The following is a 23,080-nucleotide window of genomic DNA, read 5'->3' as shown; positions in this document are numbered from 1 at the left end:
GAAGCATACGTACTTAATTCCACTGTCCACAGAAAACTTAGCTGCTAGCGTCACCCAGCTCACACTCACTTCTCCAAACAATTGGATCCATCTTTGCTAATTCGTGTCGAAAGACGCTCTAAGTTTCTTTTTAGCTCTGTGCATTCAGTATATGAATCTACTTTAGGTTTTCAATAGAAGTTTAAAGCAGATAGCTATATGGTTATCTCACATATAAAAGTAGGTAGAATTTGCATCAGCATTTTTGCCCTTATTTGAATAGCAGATGTCCCTGATACTAACAGCATTGAGATTCATTTCAGAGAGTACAACAGCTTATTACCTACCATCTGCTAGGCTTGGGAGTATGGAGTTCACTAGCAGCAGAACCTGTAGTTAATCAGCTACGTCCTCTAAAGCTTCCAGAGCCACAGCTAAGAGAATTTATTACTTGGAGTTCAAGAAATGTAGGGAATAAGGGAACAAGAACAGAGCGTAACCAAATTGCTTTCATAAATAAGAATTGCTCAATGTTCAGCATTATATTTTGTTTTAGTTTCTGTAAAGAGGATGCTTATAAACTGTATGCAGGTAGTCTTTTAGCTGTTATTTTCATTGTCAAAGTTTTTTCTGTCATTGGTTTAAAAGCTAACAGTGCTGAAAACAAATTATTCTTCTTTTTCCTCTTTAATCTTAAAGCAACACCTAGACCTTATATACTCTGCTTGTAAACTCCATTGTTAGAAGGTCTAAATTTTTTCTGAATGTCTCAAACCATGCCGAATATACTAGAAGAGTAATTACTCACCCTTATATATAAAGTATATTCAATATATTAGTGATAAAAACTTTTCTTCTGTTTTCTAATTAGAAGGCTAGATTTGCTGCAATGTGTTTAGGTAACTGAGATCTAGCTGTTTTCTTTTGGATTGTTTCTGGAAGAACTGGCCATAGTATTTGATTCTTTGAAATTGGGGATATAGTTTCATTCTTTGGGGGAAAAATACTGAAATGCAAGAAGATTAACTTTCTTCAGGATTAACCTATTCTTGGAACGTTGATTCAAACTCACATGTCCTAACCTCCAAGTATAGCTTATATTCGTTCAATGAACCAGTGTTAAATAGATGGGGATTTGGAGAAACCCAAGGGTGTCACTTTAGACATCTCTTAATACAATGTTTATAACTCTAATTTAACTTAATACTTTGTATCTACATTTCAGTGCACGTAAAGCAATACTTTTAACTTTCTCTAACTCATAAATACTGTATTCTCTGTGGGAATTTTTTTATAATTTCTCTACCTTTGATCCTTATGTCGCAGAACACATCTAAAAATTCAAAACCAGAGAGCATAATTCTTGCAAATTGTTCATAGTTTTGAAAAGTTGTATTATGAATGACTTTGTTGTGGAATATTAGAAATTTTGTTACATGGCATTCAGACTTTCTGTTCATAATTTTACTTATGTTGCTTTACAGACTTGGAAGTATTTGGGGTTTAGGTTAACAAAACTAATTTTCCCTGAAGCAAATTTGTTTTTGTTTGCTTTACACATACAGATATATAATACACACACATACAAGGCAGCAAAATATGCTCTGTTTTTGTTTTGTTTTGTTTTTTAGTTCCTATTTACTCACCAGAAGCATCATCTGCTTTCCTGACAACACACTATAAACAAAGTCTGGCTCACAGTTATGTCATAATGAACTGTTCATCCTGTTCTTACTCCTTGATCTGTACTTATCAAATGCCAGTGTACAGAGCCAGTACTTTTGAAGATGTATTCTCTAAAGTAAATAGGCAGTGTATCATTTTTAGTTAGGTGGATAGACATGTTTGGAAATTACTATAGGTAAGAATAGAACATGACAGAGATTTTTATCTCCAAATTCCATCTCCTTTTCCTGTACCTAGTTTATTAATTATCTAAGACCAGCTACTAGGTATAAAATATATTAAATATTTTTCTCTGTGCAGCAGGTAGGTATCTTGCTTCATTAAACTCAGATTTGCAGGATGTGTAACTTTATTTTTGTATAAATAAACTGAAGTTCTCTTAGGAGCCTCCATTCTTACAGAATGTGGAAAAATTTATCTCAGACAATATGTTGTTATTGTTAGATGCTGTCAAGTTCCCCTCTGACTTATGGTGACTCTGTGTACAACAGAATGAAACACTGCCTAGTCTTGTACCATCCTCATGATTGGTTGTGGCTTAGACAGTTGTGATCCATATGGTTTTAACTGGCTGATTTTCAAAAGTAGATTGCCAGACCATTCTTCCCAGTACATTTTAATTTGGAAGCTGTGCTGAAACCTGTTCAGCATCAAGGCAACAAGCAAGCCTCCACTGACAGAAAGATGGTGGCTGCACATGAGGTACATTGTCTGGGAACTGAACTGGTGTCTCCGGTATGGAAGGCAAGAATTCTTCTACTGAATCACACTGCCCTCTAGTCAGTTGTACTGCCCTCCAATTCAGTGGGATCTATAGAGTGCCAATGTATGAGATGTGGGAGTTTGGAGACATCTTCTCTTCATTGTCACCACTCAGATGTCCTAATTCCCTGCCAGGTCATTGGTTCAGATAAGTCTCTGCAGCATCCATCCTTATTTCTACTGAAAAGCCTTTTCTGAGCCTGTCAGTATTCTGGGCCATATTGCCAATACTCTTGGGCACATAGAAAATATTCTTCTCACCCAAGCCATGGGGAACTTGGTGAGGCTGTCACGGATATAGGTGTGCAGAAGTGCTATGTGGATACCTCTTCTACTCTTGTTCCATGTGGAATCTCATGCCATTTCCTGTACTCTATCTAAGAATGGAGGTATAATTTTTCACAGATGTTGGATCCCCAGAGCCCTTCTGTCATTCCTTATCCCTCCTTGGGGATTCTTTTTTTCCCTTTCTGTCTTTACCAGTCTTGCTGCAATCTCAGGACGTAATTTCTAAAAATGAGGTCGTTAGAGCTTTGCTCTTAATTACCATACTTTGTTTCAATCTTTTCTTATTCCTGGTTCAAAGGTTTGGATTATTTTTTCCTTATGGCCTCGTATGTCATTCCTTTCCCAAGGCAATGAACAAGGAGTATTCTTTCTACCTGGACTGTGGGAAATTTTAGAACATGAGGAAATATGGAGGAAAGAGGAGACTATTTACTTGATGTTTAAAAATATCATCCCACCAGACCCATTTTTTTTATATTGCCCATCTTCTTCATCACAAGAATTTTTACTTGGAGAATTATTTTTTAGCTAACAAAAGGTATGGGAATCCTTTTTACAATTGCGATATGGAAATTTGGGATTCAGATATATGGTATTTTTTCATAGATGTATATTTGGTATCTTTACCATTTCCTTTGGAATGCAGATGAGGGCAGAAGGGATTTGTCTTTTTTTTTTTTTTTTTTTACTATAATAGATTCCAAACATACACAAAAGTAAAAGCTGTAGTATAATGAACTTTCATATACCTATCATTCAGCTTCAACAATGATCAACTCAGGACCATCTTGTTTCATGTATAATCCTTCTCCCTACCCCCATTCCCGCCACTGGATTATTTTGAAGCCAATTCATATATCGTATTTTATAGTTCTCATTTCCCTGTTGGATAAATAATGGGTTTGAAATGACCAGCCATTGTGGTGCTATTACTTAGTCCAGAACTGAAAACTCCGTTCCATCCACTTAATACTTATTTAGTGCTTATTCTGTGACTGGTACCAGTCTAGGCTCAGGATATATAGAACCTAAAATTTTTGGGAAAATACACATTGGGTACTAGTTAGTTATACAAGGGTATAATATCTCACTTCTATTTAAAACTTTTTTCTTTTTTTTTAAATTGTGCCTTAGGTGAAAGTTTACAGAGCAAATTAGTTTCCCATTCTATAGTTTGTATGTAAAGTGTTTCACAACATTGGTTGCATTCCCCACAATGTGTCAGCACTCTCCGCATTTCCACCCTGGGTTCCCCATTTCCTTTTGTCTGGATTTCCTACCCCTTCCTGCCTTCTCATTTTTGCTTTAGGGCAAATGTTGTACTTTTTATCTTGTTTTGTTTTTTTTCTTTAGGTGATTGCTCTAAGGAACACATTCCTCTCAGGTGTTATTGTTTATGGGGCTGTATATTGTTTGGCTGAAAGGTGATCTCTGAGAATGGCTTCAATTCCAGTTCAGAAGAGTGTCTTAGGGCTATAGTCTCAGGGATCCCTCCAGTCTCCACCAGACCAGCAAGTCTGTTCCTTGCCATGATCTGCTTGAAACTTTCTGATAGCTTCCCATAATGTTCTTAATGTACTGCATTGGGCAAATCTGCTGCAAAAGACCTCTTTAAAGTGTTAATAAGCAAAGATGTCACTTTGAGGACTAAGGTGAGCCTGACTCAAGCCATGGTATTTTCAAGCACCTCATATGAATGTGAAAGCTGGACAGTGTGAGTAAGGAAGACTGCGGAGGAATTGATGCCTTTGAATTGTGGTGTTGGCGAAGAATATTGAATATACCAAAGACTGCTAGAAGAACAAACAAATCTGTCTCGGAAGAGGTGTAGCTGAAATGCTTCTTGGAAGCGAGGATGACGAGACTTCATCTCATGTACTTTGGACGTGTTATCAGGAGAGACCAGTCCCTGGAGAAGGACATCATGCTTGCTAAGGTAGAGGGTCAGTGAAAAAGAGGAGGACCCTAAATGAGATGGATTGACATAGTGGCTGCAACAGTGGGTTCAAGCATAACAATGATTGAGGATGGTGCAGATGGGCATTGTTTTGTTCTGCTGTACATAGTGTCAAACAGATATATGCACACCCATGTTCACTGCAGCACTGTTTACAATAGCAAAAAGATAGAAGCAACCAAGGTGCCCATCAACAAATGAATGGATAAATTATGGTATATTAACACAATGGAATACTATGCATCAATAAAGAGCAATGATGAATCCACGAGACATTTCATAACATGGAGGAATCTGGAAGGCATTATGCTGAGTGAAATTAGTTGCAAAAGGAAAAATATTGTATAAGACCACTATTATAAGAACTCAAGAAATAGTTTAAACAGAGAAGAAAACATTCTTTGATGGTTACGAGAGGGGGAAGGGAGGGAGAGGGGTTTTCATTAATTAGATAGTAGTTAAGGACTATTTTAGGTGCAGGGAAAGACAGCACACAATACAGGAGAGGTCATCAAAACTGGACTAAACCAAAAGCAAAGAGGTCTCCTGAATAAACTGAACGCTTCAAAGGCCAGCATACATAGCAGGGGCGGGGGTTTGGGGACCATGGTTTCAGGAGACATCTAAGACAATTGGCATAATAAAATCTATGAAGATAACATTCTGCATCCCACTTTGAAGAGTGGCATCTGGGGTCTTAAACACTAGCAAGCGGCCATCTAAGATGCATCAATGGGTCTCAACCCACTTGGAGGAAAGGAGAATGAAGAACACGAAAGATACAAGGTAATTATGAGCTCAAGAGACAGAAAGGGCCACATAAACCAGAGACTACATCAGCCTGAGACCAGAAGAACTAGATGGTACCCTGCTACAACCGATGACTGCTCTGACCAGGGAACACAACAGAGAACCCCTGAAGGAGCAGAAGAGCGTGGGATGCAGGCTCCAAATTCTCATAAAAAGACCAGACTTAATGGTCTGACTGAGACTAGAAGGACTCCGGAGGTCATGGTCCCCAGATCTTCTGTTAGCCCAAGACAGGAACCATTCCCAAAGCCAACTCTTCAGACAGGGATTGAACTGGACAATGGGATAGAAAATGATACTAGTAAAGAGTGAGCTTCTTGGATCAAGTAGACACATGAGACTATGTTGGCATCTCCTGTCTGGAGAGGAGATGGGAGGGCAGAGGGGATCAGAAGCTGGCCAAGTGGACAGGAAAAGAGAGAGTGGAGGGAGGAATGTGCTGTCTTATTAGGGGGAGAGCAATTAGGAGTATATCCACACCCAGACAAGGTATATATCAATTTTTGTATGAGAGACTGACTTGATTTGTAAACTTTCACTTAAAGCACATAAAAATTAAAAAAAAAACAATTTGCTGGCCCTACCCTGCCCTGCCCCCTTTGCCTTTCTGACTTCTCTTCTGCTCAGCCTGGCTCACTGCGCCCAACCACACTGCCTACTGGCTGTTACTGAAACATTCCCTTGATGTTCTGCCTCTGAATCTTTGTACTTGCTATTTTCCTTGTCTGTAACACTTTTCCCTCAGATACCTGCCTGGCTTATTCTCTCACCCCGTTAATACCTTCTCTGCTCTATCTGCTTTCCAAAGCATGTCCTGACCTCTAGGTATTAGTCCATACTCACCTTCACTAGTATTTAAGAAGTAGAGGTTTGAGGGATCTTTTTGTTCTATTCAAATAATATGTTTTAAACCTGTATTAAGATTTTTATATTTTAAAGGTGACAAATCAGAAGGAAGTGATTATTCAACAAATGGTTTGAAGGCAACTCAGCCTTTTGAAAATGTCAGTTTACCTTTCAACTTTGCAATATGCACCAAAATTATTTCCAAGTGGTTGCTTAAATAATAATCATTTTCGTATTCTTTTCTTCATGATATCATTAAATATCACGCTTTTGTAGCACAGCATTTTGGGTACTGGGTTTAGTGGCTAAAAGTTTTAACCACTGGAAATCTTACACTGTAAAATAGTGTTTTTTCCCCTCTGGTAAGTAATTAACTGGGTTAGGTGCCATTTCACCTCTCCTCATATGTTAAGATAGGCTTTTGGTGAGTAGGTGTTCTTTAAAATCCTGCCCTAGGTTATACTGTGGTTACTTGGTTTGTGTCTGTTTCAATGTTAAGATTTAGTTCTTCAAAAATACCATGGCTGATGGGAATACAGTGAGATTGGCATTCTTAGTCACTGCTCATAGAAGTGTATCACTCTTTCTAGGAATGTGTATCAAGAAATTTAAAAATGTATACATCCTTAGGCTTCATTTTTGGGAAGCTAGCCTAAGGAAAATGTACCTATAGCTGTAGGTACACATATTGCTGGGTGGTAGAAATTTTGACTCTGTTTCCTGTTTTCATTCTTTTCTATTTCTTCCAAATTTCATTAATGTTCATCTCGGAGGAAAAAGTAAAACAATACTTATTCCTACTGTTACCTCCTCTTTTTCTATTCGTCCTCCCCCACCCAGTACTTCATTGCTTGATTTCTCTGCATAATAAAATGACGTGATACCTTCAAAGAAGAGGCTAATAGTTTGAAGCATAATATTTGGTTCGTAGTAGTAGCTCAGTAAATGTGTACTGAATCATTTTCATGCTTTCACTAAGTTTCCTCTGTATGAGAAAGCAGACTTTAAGCCTGTATTATAGGCTTGCTTAAGAATCAGGGAAACTACTGAAGTATCCAAGAAAATGAAATATTTCTTTGAGTAAGTGAGGTTTTTCAGGAAATGAAAGTGTTTTTTAATTAAAAATGCATTTTTATACTTCCTATTTATATGAAACTATTAAATAGGTCTTTTAAAGATTCTTAGTATTTACATTTGTTTTAAAAATTTCTTCCCAACTTATGAGAACTGCATCAAATCAGTTGCTTTGTTAATTGGAGGTGATTGAAATATCTTACATCCTGGAGGCTGGTAAATACACTTAGTTTTCAAGGCTATTGCATGTGTAATAACATGGATGAATAGCTTTATCACTGCTATTTAATATACTTGTACTGTTAAGATGAATTTAGTTGTTTATTTCGTTTATAGTGATATATATCCTTGCTAAATTCCTAGAGATATTTTTAAGTATACTTTTGATTGGAGGTCTTTCTAGAATGTCAGTCTTTCTAGTTTAATAGTTGTTTGATTAGGCTTTGTGCTTTAACTGTCGTATTTTATCTTGTGAATCACGACAGTATCCCAGATGCTCACATCTAAAAATGTGTGCCCACATCCATTTTCTACTACATGTTTTAACATGGTTTAAATCTGTTTAAATCTTTCTCCCACAGTGGTTCCTCCTGGAAGTCCTGGTCCCATTACTCGGCATGGATCTTACGATAGTTTAGCTTCTGACCATAGTGGACAGGAAGATGAAGAATGGCTTTCTCAGGTAAAACTCTGAAATGCTTGGGGAATTAAAGTGAAAGAAAGCAGATATCCATTGTCTATTTCTATTCTCAGATTTTTAAGTTTTTTTCCTTAGAGCGAAGTGGAAGGAATTGGTAACCCTTTGCAAGATCACCAAGAATTCATCAATTGTCTTTCCATATTAAGAATTTCTCATAATTATTGGCGTGGAGATACATATGTTATATGCACACACATACAACATATGTATCCCCACGCCAATAATTATGAGAAATTTTTAATGCAGAGAGACAATAAAATGAATATGGTGTTTGTATATATATATATACATTAGTTTTCATACTGAGAGCATAAAATATGCGTATCTTTCAAACAATCTATCTCTACTCTTTAGGACCTTGGAGTTTAGAAGGACTCCTTAGAACACTTCACTTCAACTTTTCAACTAGGAAAACAGTAATGCATGCTGTCAGTGTGAAAGTATACACAATGTGTTTTTACTGTACCTCCCGGAGGTATCTCAGAAGAAAAGCCTGGTGATCTACTGGTAAAAATTCAGACCTTGAAAACCCTATGGAGCACAGTTCTACTGTCACGCACCTGGGGTCGCCATGAGTCTGTATCTACTCAGTGGCAACTAACAACAACAGCAACAACAACCTTGGAACACATTTTCAACAGGGTAAAAATAAATGAAAAAAGAATTGACCTTCTTTAAACAGTGAAGCCATTCATGCTCTTTGAGATTAATTTTCTGGAGCCAACATTTTCTGAGGATTGGGTTCATAGTTTCATTATAGAAATTCAGCATTCCACTCTGCACAGTTCCTAATTGTGTACAACTGGGTGTTCTTTCCTAAACTTATGTAAATGCTGCAGTAGCCTCTAGCCAGTCCTTCAGCTGACCCTTACTGCCCTTGCCAGGTGAAGCTGCCTTCATCTCAAGGGCTTTGAAATAAAGAAACTTGGGGAGATTTCAAAACGATGAGATTACAAAAGACTTCATTACAAATGCTGTTATGTCTGCCTTGAGTCTGACATCATTTGGTGAAGTTAATGACCTGTCTCAGATTACCAGTCTGGTGGCTTTTCATCAGACAGGTGCCTCAGAAAAAGTGGCGGCCAGTTGACATTTCATTGCTTTCTCAGAGAGGGTAGCCTGAAAACCAAATGGAATCTGGAAACTGGAGAATCAGACCTTTACTAGGTAACATACATTTCATCACACCAAAAATACTCACAGGAAGTTCCTTGAAGGAGGGTTGATACCTCAGTTCTTGGCATATGGAGGTTCATCCTTTCTCGAAGAAACCAAGATAAACCCAAAGTGCATGTGTTGTTTTCAGAATCAAAATGTTGCCCTTCATAATAGAATACTGGCAAAGAAACCACTGTCCTTCACTTCAACTTTTCAATTAGAAAAAGGGGTAATGCATGCTGTCAGTGTGAAACTACATACAATATGTTTGTGGTGCACACAACAGGAGAGTGAACAGGAACATCTGGCCATCGCCTCAGTGAAATTGCACAGGCATCTGTTTACCTCTCGGCTCTGTGACACTGATGATTTTGAGCTTAAAATACACAGAATGCTTTATCTGTGGCCTAATTTACATTGCTGAATACAACTACTTGAGTCAGAAATCACTGTCTTCAATCTGAGTAGTTTTCTCCTATGATTAGTGGGAATGTGAATATTGTTCCAAGACCATGATGCTTTTGCCCTTACAGGGTCATAAACACAGAGCTACACTCCGTGAACCTTTTCAGTTATGTTTTGTTAAGAATTAATCATACAACTGTGATTAAATTTGAAAGAACTGAGGGCAAAAATAAGGTACATGGGAAGTCAGTTCTATAAAGTAACTGCACAAGTATGGATGTAACAATTACAAGACACTAAAACACAGTCTTTCACCAAAGGTGTCCATATTTGACCTCTTACTTAGGGTGCTCATTTGTAAAATCATGTAATATGTATAGTTTCTGGTTTTGCTATTGGCTTCTACTTCCAGCCTTGTCTTTACAATGTTTAATATAATACTGGCAACATTCCCTAGCTCTGCTAAAGAGCATGAAATTCATAAAGCATTTTGGTATTATTGTTTGCAGTACCTAAAATGCCTATGCAGTGTTTGCGATAGTTGAGAAAACACTAACAAGTAATGGTGTTTCAAAGACAAAAATCCAGTTTGAGAGAAAATATATAGTAATTTCTTCATTTCAACAGTGGAGTCTGGGGGCAGCACAGTAAATATTATATTTACTTGTGGAAAGAAACTGGTGTCTTAGTTATCTAGTGCTGCTATAACAAAAACACCACAAGTGAGTGGCCTTAACAAACAGAAATTTATTCTTTCACAGTTCTAGGAGACCAGAAGTCTGAATTCAGCATGCTGGCTCTGGGGAAGGCTCTCTCTGTCTATCAGCCCTGGGGGAAGCCCTTGTCTTTTCAGCTTCTGTTTCCTGGTTCCTTGGAGATTTCCATGTGACTTGGCGTCTATCTTCGCCCATCTCTGCTTGCTCCTTGTATCTTTTGTGAAAGATTGACTCGAGACACACTCTGCGCTAATCTTGCCTCGTTAATATAACAGAAAACTCATTCTCAAATGGGATTGTACCCATAGGCATAGAGGTTAGGATTCACAAGACATATTTCTGGGGGACACAATTCAATCTATAACAGCTGATTTGGGGTATTAAACATTATTTCAGACCTTTTCATTTCCTTGGATACTTCAGAAATAACTTCAAGTTTATCATGAATTTGATCCTCAGTGAAGGAATTACTTTTAATCTGTGGCTTAATAGGTGTAATTTTCAGTGCATGTCCACAAAGTGGAAAATACTGTCTAGAATATATGAAAAGATAGTCCCTAGGGAGCAGACACTAGTTACATGAGGCAAGCAACCAGTTCTTTTACTTTCATGTGATTTTTGTGTTGTGTGTGTGTATATTTACACTCATATATATATACAAAATGTATATTTTTCTTTGGTTGTTTATTTTAATGTAAACTATTGGAGGGATATAGTGAATGTCTATAGAGGCTGTGATTATCACCTTTTGCTTGTGGTTCCTGTTCCCTCTCCCACGCAATAAAGATGGGCTTCTTAAAGAATGTGGGCATTAAGAGAAAGGATGGGATGGGATCATGAAAGACTCTCAAAGGGAAGTCATAATACATTTAACTCATGATTCCTATTCTCTTCCAGGTTGAAATTGTAACACATACTGGACCGCACAGACGTCTTTGGATGGGTCCGCAGTTCCAGTTCAAAACCATCCATCCCTCAGGCCAAACCACAGTCATATCATCCAGTTCATCCGTGTTGCAGTCACATGGTCCGAGTGATACTCCACAGCCCCTTTTGGATTTTGATACAGATGATCTTGATCTCAATAGTCTCAGGTAGGAAACAAGAGCTAGGGAGTGATTTGAATGACAGGGTTAATATGTTCTCTTGAAATGAGCGTCCAAAATAATATTTACATTTCCCCTTTTGACACAGTTTCGTGTTGCAGACTTATGTCTACTGTTACTTGTGATTCACTATCATTTCCTCATATCTCTCTCGGGTTCAATAAATATTTGTGTTTCGAATTATATTTCACTAGATCAAGTATTTAGTACACTTTTTAAAGCCATCCGAGTTTATGATGCCTTGTTTCTCACTGCTTTAAGTCTGGTTACAGCCTCTTTACCTGATCTTTCTGATGCTGGTATCATCTTCCAATTATATTTCATCTAATGCTGCATCTTTCTTCTAAATGACTTTAAACGTATGTGTTTGATTAGAATATTGTTCTGTTTACTGGGGTTATAGAAACTTTAGAAACTTTTATGTCAGGCAGGAGGTTTATAAATTTCTTTTGATTTCATTTGTAATTTCCATTCAATATTTGAGAATTTAGTCTCTTGGTTAAGATCTTAGCCTTCATTACAGATTTAATGGGAAAAAACATTCAACTATAAGTATCCTTTTCATATGATTTTCATCTTAGTATCCAATTAGAAACCCTAATTCTTCTCATTCTTGCTTACTATCACTCTACCCTAGCTTCTCACCTCTGCTTCTCCTTCATTTCTCTAAGATTCAAAAGCACTATAGCCATTGGCCTTACTTTCTCACCTTTAGCTTGTGAAGTCCTTGTTCAGATTTTTTTTTTAATTTAACTGACCCTGTAAGGATGTCTGTCTACATCCTCACCAAAATGGGAAACAGCAAATAGAGTGTTTTATTGTTATATCCATAAGGGGATCAGTCTCAGGTTACCCTCATAGTAGCTCCATACCTAGAGCAGAGACTTAAAATGTAAAAAAGGCCAATGAAGTATTAACAGACCTGAGAAACAGCTAATGTAAAGGAAGCAGAGCCTAATTTTCCGTTCAAGATTCGCTCCAGAGAAATTGGTTATACCTATTAGTTTGTTTTATTTATTTTATTTTAATCGAGACATAAGTCACATAATATGAAATTCACCGTTTTAAAGTCAGTAGTTCAGTGGGTTTTAGTATATCACCATGTTGTAAGCCATCACCACTATTTCCAGAACATTTCCATTACCCCAACCAGCTTGTTTTTATTTTTGTCTTTTTCTATTATGGAAAATTCCAAACGTATATAAAGGTAAAGATAGTACTAGAATAAACTCACATTTGTCTGCTGCCCAGCTTCAGCATCTCAATTTATGGCTAACCTTGTTTCATGTATAGCCCCAACTAATGCCTTACCCCCAAATCTGGATCACTCAGAAAATCCAATGTAAATTGAATTAATAAGGACATTTATTAGCCCACATAAAAAGTTGTTTAGACCAGAAGAGGGGCCTTTACTTTGGATGAACTAAACATATCTAACTGGCTAGCTTCCTCTTGCTTTCAAGAACAAGAACTCTTTTTTTCCATAAACTTCAAATAAGTTACCCATCTAATGCTGCTAACCAAAATGTTGGCAGTTCGAATCCACCCTTTAGAAACCCTATGGGACAGTTCTACTCCTATACTTCTACTTCTTATAGGGTTGGTATGAGTCAGAATTGATTGACTCGACAGCAATGAGTTTTTATGCACGCATAGCTCCCCCTTCTCACTGCCCCAAATTTGCTTAGTTCCTGCATGGGGTTAGTGGGGTTACCATGACTGGCTAAGAAAAATAGGCTGGGGTGAAATGGATATTGGAAGCGAACCATATTGTCCACTACAGCAGTGATCCATATTTGTATATAAATATTTTCAACTTTCAGTACTGTATTCTTAAAGATCCACTGCATCATCTCATGCCTCTCTCCCATTTCTTTCTTTCTCACAACACACACATACTTTCACATTGTGCTCCCAAGATCTTCCCTTTTTCTGCAATTCAGTGCTTCTTAGTTTTTTTTTTTTTTTAGTTAGGCCTCTGTAATTTGTTTGATGCTGCTTACCAGCCTGTCATCTTCCACCACTACCAATCATGTTTCCGCCAAACCATTCTTCGCAAGACGCCCTGCATTTATCATGCTTAGTCCCCAAACCAAGGCTCTGCTTGTGCTAATCCTGCACTTAAGGTGTACTTCTTGCTCCTCTCCATATGTACATTTCCTATTACTCTTAACAATCCAATTCCTATTACAGATCCACTAGAGCTTCTCTGTCTGCTGTGTGCTGTGCATATATGCCCCACCTCCTCATTCTGTGCTTCTCTCATCTACATTTTCACACTTTAGTGTTCATTTGCACCACCTCAGGTATGTTTGTATCTCTTACCGAATGTCTGCACATAGACCTAGTATTTCATGTTTTCTTTCCTGCTTGCTCCCAGAATAATACTGACACATGACTAATATTTAGCAAATACTTATTTGCTAAATTAATTACCAAAAAATGCTTATATATATTATCATAACAAGTTTTTATTCCTTTAAGTTGCCTGGAATTCTCATATCTTTTAGTCATACAAAGATGTTTGTGTTGATAGTTTTTATTCTAATACAGCTGGAATTAGACCCTTGGCATTTATCGATTTGTAATTCTCATGGAACTTGAAATTGTTTGTAGTGAATTACTGTTTTGCTGAAGCTGTAATTGAATCTTCTGTGCTAATTGGTAATGTTATGAGGTTAACTCAGTTTGTTAGTAGTGATCCTAGCTAAACCCTCTGCAGCCACATCCCAACACAACGTTTTATCCTATGCTTGTTGTCATGTATGAAATAATTTCCATTAAGGATTTTAAAGAAATAACTTAATAGTTTCAGTCATACATTGCTGCATGTTACAGAGGGCATTAGTAGCTGTGGTGGTATTTATGGATTTGAGGATTCTCAAAATTCTTCATATGTATCCCTTGTAAAAGCCATACATCTCAGAATAAAGAATTTTGTTTACTCTCTCCCATTCTACTTAATTCACCCTTTAAAATAATGTTACCTTTTCAATTCTTTACTTAAAAATTGAATAAAATATCAAGATAAGTTAGAAGGAGTACAGAGAGACTATTTGCAGTGCTTTAGTCTTGTGTAAGAATTAGAGACTGCTGCTCCCCTGCTTGTCTGGTTTTAGAATGAATGGTCCTTTAATGCATTGGGCTATTCGAGCACTCCTGATTTAAGGTCTTTTGTAGCAAGCAGCAGTTTTGATGCCAGTAACATATGTGAATTAAATTAAATTAAATTACATTGCAGGATCCAACCAGTCCGCTCTGACCCAGTCAGCATGCCAGGGTCGTCCCGTCCAGTCTCTGATCGAAGGGGAGTTTCCACAGTGATTGATGCTGCCTCAGGTAGAAAACCACCCCCAAATGTTTACTGGGGGTGGTTCTATGCATTTTTTCATTTATTTTCTTGCACAATACGCAGGGTGATATTCATTTACCTACCTGTTTGTTTTTGTTTTGGGGTGTGTGTGTGTGTGTGTATGAGTATGTTTTAACACAGTACTCTGCCTACGTTTGTTGCTAAACAATGCCATGCAGTTAAACATTCTTAAGGTTGGTGAATGATGTGGTAGAGTTGGCACTTGATTAAATGTAATGAACACAGTATTGAAGGCTACAGGGTTGATGACTGTTTTGCCTTTGATCACTCAAATGTGGAGAAGCAACCTTGACAGAGAACGTAAATACAATATATGGATTCAATTTACTCAACCTGTTGAGTATCAGAGTGCCTGATCTGTGGAAGTAGAGTCCAAATGCTATAGCTTGAATGGTTTTATTATTGAAAGCATGAAGTTTGGAAATTCATTAACTTAACTCTATCTATCACAGTTATTAACTTCCTATCCCTGGAATCAAGCCATGAATATGTATCATTAGTACTGGGAAGCAGATCTTTGCTTTTGTAGGTGATAGTTGCTATATCAGTATAGTAAAACTATTTTCATTCTACTAGGCTGCTACATAATAGATCTGTTTGTAATAATAATGGTTTTTTTTTAATCATCTCTAAGTTTAATAATAAAGAAAATAGGGACAGTGATACCTTACATTATTGTGCAGCTGGGGAGCATCTGAAGATAACACAAACGCATGGCAGGATTTCATCCAAAAAAGTTGCTCACAGGTAGAATTATTAAATACTTAGCATTAGTCAAACAGTTGAGTCAGAGAGGATTTTAATCTATAGTGATTTCCGAATCCCTAGAGACTGCTGATTTGATTGAGGCTTAAACAGTAAAAGAAACTGGAAGCAAACACAAAATTGATTTGTGAAGGTCACTTTTAAAAGACCAAAGCTTCTATTTCTGACTCTGTCTTTGGTTATGTTTTGAAGTTATGAAGCTAAGAGATTTTATACATTTTCTTAGCTTTCTGACTTTTTGGCACTATTTTTTTTTTTTTTTTCTGACTTTTTGGTCAGTGGATTATAATTTGTGCCTCATTCCACTGTGCACTGTCTAGGGCTATGCCTACATTTTTAATGTAGACTTGTATTTTAGAGGACTCATAATTGTTCCTCTGCTTTAACTTGGTAACCATGCTTGGCCCCTGGAAATGAGCACAGAAATGTGTGTCTCTAGCCTTGCTTCCCTGGATTGAATGAGATAGGGATATACATGACTTAAACAGTAAACCCGTTTGATATTCTTGATCTGAAAATGCTAACACATCCTTCTGGTCTGGAATTATCATTGACAATTGCAAATTCTGGAAATTATGTACATTAATCTAAAGCCTGTTGTTCAAGTTTACAATAGTAGTCCTGGTTGGAGTCTTTAAACATTCTTAAACTGCCAGATTATAATGTTTTTGAGAGGATAGTGACTAGCTAACAAGAATGCATGTCATTAAAGCAGTTACCATATGTGAACTTGAATTATTAGAAATTGCCATATTCAATATTACAGTCTGACATAATATTCCATGTGTATCATTGTCTCAATTTTAACTCTTTGTGAAGTTGCCTCACTCAACAAAGAGGAGCATCAGTGAGCTATTGTACCATAGTTTTCTTTATCTCTCTTGCAAGAAAAGTTTTTAAATTGATTTTTGAAAAAGGAATTTGGGTTACTTACATTTTCATCACAGTTCCATTGTAGGAGTTTCTAGGATATTGCTCTTAAGTGCGTAGCCTTTGCCTGAAAGAACCAGTCTCTTGAGTAGGGAAGGGCTTTTTGTGTGGCTAAGCCTTCCCGTTGACTTTTCTAGGCCAATTTTCAGTCCAGAAAGCCATCGCTCCTTTCTGAAAGACAGCCAAACAATGAAACATGTGTGTTGCTTAGAGAAATCCTGTAGAAGAGGAACTGGAAATTTATGAATAATCAGGGGCAGGTTATCCAATAGACAAGGTAAGCGTAGTGCTTACCTTGCTTGCAAGATCATCTGTAGTGAATAATTTCACATTTATTCACCACATCAGAGATTCTGCTTCTAGGTATCGCTGGCATCGCTCTCCCACCCTCACAGTATCTTCCTACAGAATCATAGCCCCTTTTCAAATTTACAATTTCTGACAGGGGCAGATGACCCAGCAAGCAAGGTAAGCAGGGGCTTACTTGTGCCTACTTACTGATCCGTAGTGAACAATTTCTTGTGAGTTTCACCATATCTTTGATGTTAGGTATTTAAGGGTTTCTTGCCATTGCTTTGATATGGTGAAAAACATGTGAAATTGCTCACTACAGATTAGTAAGTAAGCACAAGTAAGCCTGTGCTTACCTTGCTTTCTGGGTGATCTACCCCTGTGAATAATTCTCTTTTCGTCTACCTCCCAAGTGGTTTGGATCCCTTTGAATGAGGAGCAAATGTTGTTAAACACAGTTTTGAAGTGTGCGAATAATGTTTTGTTGGGGAAACACCATCTGCTTTGTCTAATAGGACCACTGTTTGAACAAACTTCTACTGACGTTTAACAAGGGAGCAGCTAAATCATTTGTTTTCTTTATGAAAACAATTTATGGGAAGATTCTGTTTTAGATTCTTCTATTAAAAAGAGTCTAATAAAATTTTATAATTGCTCCTCAATCAGGAAGTGCCTCTCTGATTATGACCCATGCATTGGAGTCAGCTGCATATTATGAAGATGCTTATCTCGAGGTTTGATTGTCTGTTGCTTAGAGATATGATCAGTGTGGCTCCTCTTCTTATCAGGCTTCATTGCTTTGTCTTACCTTCCAGCAATTTCTAAGACTAAATGTATTGTCTTTTTCATTGTTCCCATGGCACATTTTATAGCCTTCCCTCCTTTTTAGTGATGGTTCTTGCTCTGTCTGTCTAACCTGGTGGTGGTATAATTATTTTTCATATAATTACTTCTCATAGACTTTAAAATTTAATGTTACATAATTAAATAATTTGACAGTTACAATTTTCATAGTGAAAATATGTTATTTAAACCTTGGGATCACATTTTATCTTTTAGATACCTGTATATTAATCTAAAACTAAAAGAGATCAGAGCATTGTGCTATTTTTTCCTAAGAAACCCTCGTTTCACAATTTTTTAATCGTCTGGTATATCTCTGGTTCACACCTTCAAATAGAAACACATTCCCTGAAATACATGGGTTTTGCTTATTAACTTCAGTGATTTAGTTAAAGGGTAAATTCCATACATTTAGGTACCTTTGTCCTGTCTATATGTCAATATGTGTATTTTAGACTCAGGAAATCTGTGACTGGTTGATGAACAGATATTCCCACAACATCTGTGTCACCTTATCTTTGGTGATCCAAAAATACTATCCTGCCTAAGATTTGGGGTTTGGATAATTGTGAGATGTTCCCTTCTGAGCCAAAGAGAAGACCATTCTGGAAATGGACAGTTAATAAGACTTTGTTCTTAGACATAGGCTACCTAGCACAATAGACTTTGAGAGAACTGCTCAATTTTCCCCATGTCTAACTAATTAACACCAGTACCCGTGGTCTTACTAGGCAAAGCACCCCAAGGATTCCCTTGACAGGTTATAAACTTCTTAGCTTTTTTCCCTGTACATTCTTTTTGGTTAGGTACCTAAGAGTTTCTTCTCATTCTTTGCCTGTTATAACATTGTGCTATTCTTTGATGAAGTTGTAGGACTTCTGAAAAGAAAGCAGAAAGATAGCTGACAGTGTTCCTCTTGAACTTGGTTTCTCAGATTGCTGGCTGAGATTCTTATCAGATTCTTTGGTGACTTATACTCTGTACCTGTTGGGTAACTTAATAGAATCTTTCATTGCTTTTGGGTTATAAAAACGAAGATCCTAGAAGGATCTGTTCACCTTGAATCTGTTTTTCATGGTTTGTAATTAAGAAAGAGCTCAAAGCAACTGGGATTGAAAGACAAACTTATGCCTGACCTGTATGAAGAGCAGACAGACATCTTTGTCAAACTCTTATCCATTATAAATGAGACATCTTTGGTAAACTCTAATCAAGTACAAATTTTATAGACAGAAAGTTATAAGAGGTGGTGGGAGCAGCATTTATGTAAGTTCCTAAGGTTGATGACAGCGAGGGAAGGACAGTTGTGACAGACAAGTAAAATGAGTTCTTATCCTTTTGAGCACATAAGATATTAGTATTACATCAGTCATTTCAATAAATAGGAACAAGGTTTAGGACCCACTATTTGTTTCTGGCCTTGATTTAAAGGAAAATATTGCTTTTGTTATAGAGTTGAAGTAATCTAAATAATTTCTGAGAAATTAATTCCGCTAATAATATTTGAGCACCTAATTTTACCTACCATGAAACTAATTTGTTTATGGAAGATAATTATACTGTTAAAATTCCAAACTGGTTTGGCTTGATTGATTCTGTAATGATCATTTGTGGTACAGTGGTTAAGTGCTTGGCTGCTAACTGAGAGGTTGGCAGTTCAAATCCACCAGCTGCTCCACAGGAGATATATGTGGCAGTCTGCTTCCATAATGATTTACAGCCTCAGAAACTCTGCGGGGCAGTTCTACTCTGTCCTATAGGATCATTATGAGTCGGGATTGACTGAATGGCAACAGGTTTTGTGTATTTGGCATTTGGTGCGCCAGACCTTTAATAAAAACAAATCCTTATAATTAGGGAAATATGGTTGGAGCCGCAACAAGTAGATGATTTCATTTTACCTTACAGTCAAGTCCATACTAAAGGGAAGTTCTTATAGAGGCATGCTTTTTGTCTTACAGAGATGATTCTCATGCACGGGGGGAAGAGTATTTCTGGCAATTTTATTTCCATGGTATCTACAGTTGCCATTCTAATCTGAGGCAGAGAAACTTAGTTATTATATCTTAAACCATCAAATGCATAGAGATGCTGGTGGTAAGAAGCAAACAGATTTATAAGAGATACCATTAAGTCTTCCATGGCAAGGCCATGTAGCCCCACGATCAGAATAGAATTGATGTCATGACTTATAATCATGCTCTTGAAACCTTCAGCAAATCATTTTCCATACCTGTGCATTCTTTTCTACATCTCTAAAATGGATATTAAGGTTGTCTGGACAAAAATTTGTTTACTCTTGGCAGGGATATGTTCAAATTAAATCATAAAACAATCCCAGATATAAAAGCTGTAACATTGTATTATAATGTTATTTAGAAATGGTGAGACATTTCTTTGAATAAATGATGTAGTTTTCAGTTAATAGAGTTCCTCATATTCTTTGTGATTATAAAGTGACGAAAACTCCAGGCATACATGTACCTTGAACACTCAAAGCCTATGTGGGATAAGTAAGAGGATTATGGATAAGGGTGAAATTAAACAGAAAGCTCATTCCTGACCTGTGAACAGTCCTGCTGAAGGGAAAAAGGAGGTCAGTAATTTTACTTTGACCCTATTTGTATTTGAAGCATTTAATGGATATTCATATTAAGATTCACTTTTTTATTAGAAATGAGGCAGTTTGTACTAATGCATAAACTATCAGCTATAATCTACTGAACATCTTCTGTCTATGTAAAATGAAAAGTAAACTTTAGAGATTAAGAACATAGGGAAAAGACCTAATATGCTCATAAGGAAAGTGCTCAGCCACATCTCTCTCCTTCTAATTTAAATATACCTCTCATTCTCCTTTCTAATATTTTTAGGAAGTTAGAAGATCAAAGTAAAATTAACAGTGTGAAAAAATTTAGCTCAGCACAATTGAGAAAAAAGTGATGATGGTTCCACTTGCAGATGAAGAAACTGTAAACGGAAATGAAGAGGCTGTTGGGAAGGTTTCTTCTGATGACACATTATTTATTTGAATAAATCTTTGTGTCAGCTAAAACCTTGCCTGTGATTTCGCTTTTGCAAGCACTAAGTCCTTGACATGACTTTAAATCTTTCCTAAGCATTTTGAGAAGGAATTGATGAAATTCCACCACTGTTGATAAATCAGGCACCAAGTATTTATATTAGACTTTTTGGCCAAAATATTCAACTTTTTTTTTTTGTACCTTTAATACTACATCTCTAACATAAGGCTGAACTGTTTATGTAACTTAGTCCATGTGACCGTGGTGGCGGAGGGACAATATTGGGGGCAGTATTAGAATTTGTTTAAGCCTTGAACCGGGAATTCCATTTGTCTTAGTGACATGAGTGTCAAACTGTTAATGGCACACTGTTTTAAATGTGTCTAAGAGCCTGAGAAGCTTATGCTTATAGGTGCTATCTATAAACTCTGAAACAAACAAAGAGCCCTTCTCCATTGAATGTGTAAGCCCAGTGGGCAATTAAAAAGCAGCCTGGGACCTCACCCCGGCAACTAGTAAGAACCAGAGCTCCTGGTATCCCCCTGGATATTGTTGAGAACTGTCACAGAAAAGCTAAAGCAAATAATCAAAGTGAAAATAATTGTTCCCTGGGCAAAGCCTTGTTCTGGAAGTTTGGTATAGTGAGAAGAATGATAACTAACAACTTATAAATCTTTGGTTCTAGTCTCAGCTCTGCCTGTTTGGCAAATCACTTCAATACTCAGTGCCCTCTTCCATAAAATGAGTTAATTCAAACAGGTTATTTCCAGAGTCACTTGCAGCTTGAAAAGTCTATAAATCTATACTTTGGGTCACCTTTGAAGATGGTTTTTAAAATTGGGGTGTAATTTATATACTGTAAAAATGCACTTAATCCTACACCTCAATGAATTATATACCCATGTAAACACCACTCAAATCAACATATAGAATATTTCTATCGTATCAGAAATTTCCTTTGTACCCCTTCTAGTCTGACCTAGAGGTAACTACTATGACTTTTATCATCATAAATTAACTTTGCCATATATTGAACTTCATATAAATGGAATCGTTCAGTATGTACTCTTTTATGTCTAGCTTCATTTGCTCAAGTTAAAGTTTTTAAAACCCATTCAGTTGTTACATATATCAATAGTTTGCTTTTTATCATTGCAGCTTGTGAATATACCACAGTCTATCCATTTCACTGTTGATTGTTCCTAGCTTTTAGCTATTGTAAATAAAGCTATTATAAATATTCCTGTATACTTTTTTTTTTTTTTTTAAACATATGCATTCATTTCTCTTGGACATATACCCAGGGCTGAAATTTCTGGGTCAAAAGGTAGGCCTATGTTTAACTTTATCAGGAACTACCAAAAAGTATTTCAAAATGACTACATCATTTTGCATTTGTATCAGCATTCTAGTTGCTCCACATTTTCATTAACATTTCATATTGTCAGTGTTTATTTTAGCCATCCTAGTAGATGTGCACTTAAATGATATTAAGTATCTGTTCATACGCTTATTGGATATCATGTTTGTTGTTGTTGTTGTTCAGAATATACACAGCAAAACGTACACCAATTCAACCATTTCTACATGTACAATTCAGTGACATTGATTCACCCTCCTTTTCTGAGTTGTTCTTTCACCATTAACGAAAATTCACTGCCCCCTAAAGTTCCTATCTAATCTTCTGAGTTGCTTTTGTCAGTTCGATCCCATATAGATAGTTCTTAAAAGAGCATAATGCTCAAGGCAGACTTTTTTTACTAGTTAAACTATTATTATTTGGTCGTAAGACCTCAGGGGATATTTTTGGTTTAAGTTTTAAAGACTGTCTCAGGACAGTCAGGGGTTCATCCAGTTCCCTTAGCTCCAGAAAGTCTGGTGTCTATGAGAATTTAAAGTTCTGTTCTGTGTTTTCCCCTTTTTGATCAGGATTCTTCTACAGAACCTTTACTCAAAATGTTCGGTAATGGTTGCCGGGCACCATCCAGTTCTTCTTGTCGCATGACAAAGGAGGCAGTTCTTCATAGAATCAATTAGCCACACATTCCATATCCTCTTCCTATTCCTGACTCTCCTTCCTCTGTTGCTTCAGGCAAATAGGCACCAATTGTTGTGCCTTGGATGGCGGCTTGCGTGGATATCTTCTTTTGTAATGTACTTTTAAGTCTTCATCCTTTTTAGGGGGGGTAGGGGGAGGGACCTATTGTCTTTATTGAATTTCAGGAGTTCTCTAAATATTCTCATATTAGTCTTTTCTCAGATATATGTATTGCAAATATTTTCTTTCAATTACTTACTTGCCTTTTCAGTTTTTTTAATGGCATCTTTTTTTTTTTTTTTATAAGTCTAATGATTCCTTTTTTTTTTT

At 36.8% G+C, this 23,080-nt stretch overlaps 1 protein-coding gene across 20 annotated transcripts in view; it reads left to right on the top strand.

The window, feature by feature from the left end:
- Positions 1–23,080, top strand: part of BCAS3 (BCAS3 microtubule associated cell migration factor) — a 623,309-nt gene that overhangs the window by 323,597 nt on the left and 276,632 nt on the right. For 19 of the 20 annotated variants that reach the window (XM_064271347.1, XM_064271344.1, XM_064271335.1 and 16 more), the window contains 3 exons: positions 7,984–8,084; positions 11,279–11,475; positions 14,729–14,826. In XM_064271347.1, coding sequence (XP_064127417.1) covers positions 7,984–8,084; positions 11,279–11,475; positions 14,729–14,826 — 396 coding nt within the window. Of the gene's footprint in view, positions 1–7,983; positions 8,085–11,278; positions 11,476–14,728; positions 14,827–20,146; positions 23,034–23,080 lie in introns of those variants that run through there. The other variant, XM_064271346.1, reaches the window with a different exon arrangement.

The sequence above is a fragment of the Loxodonta africana genome, chromosome 18 (genome assembly GCF_030014295.1).
Source record: "Loxodonta africana isolate mLoxAfr1 chromosome 18, mLoxAfr1.hap2, whole genome shotgun sequence".
NCBI classification, from domain to species: domain Eukaryota; kingdom Metazoa; phylum Chordata; class Mammalia; order Proboscidea; family Elephantidae; genus Loxodonta; species Loxodonta africana.
Note: the sequence above shows the minus strand (reverse complement) of the source record. Positions and strands in the feature narration are given on the sequence as shown.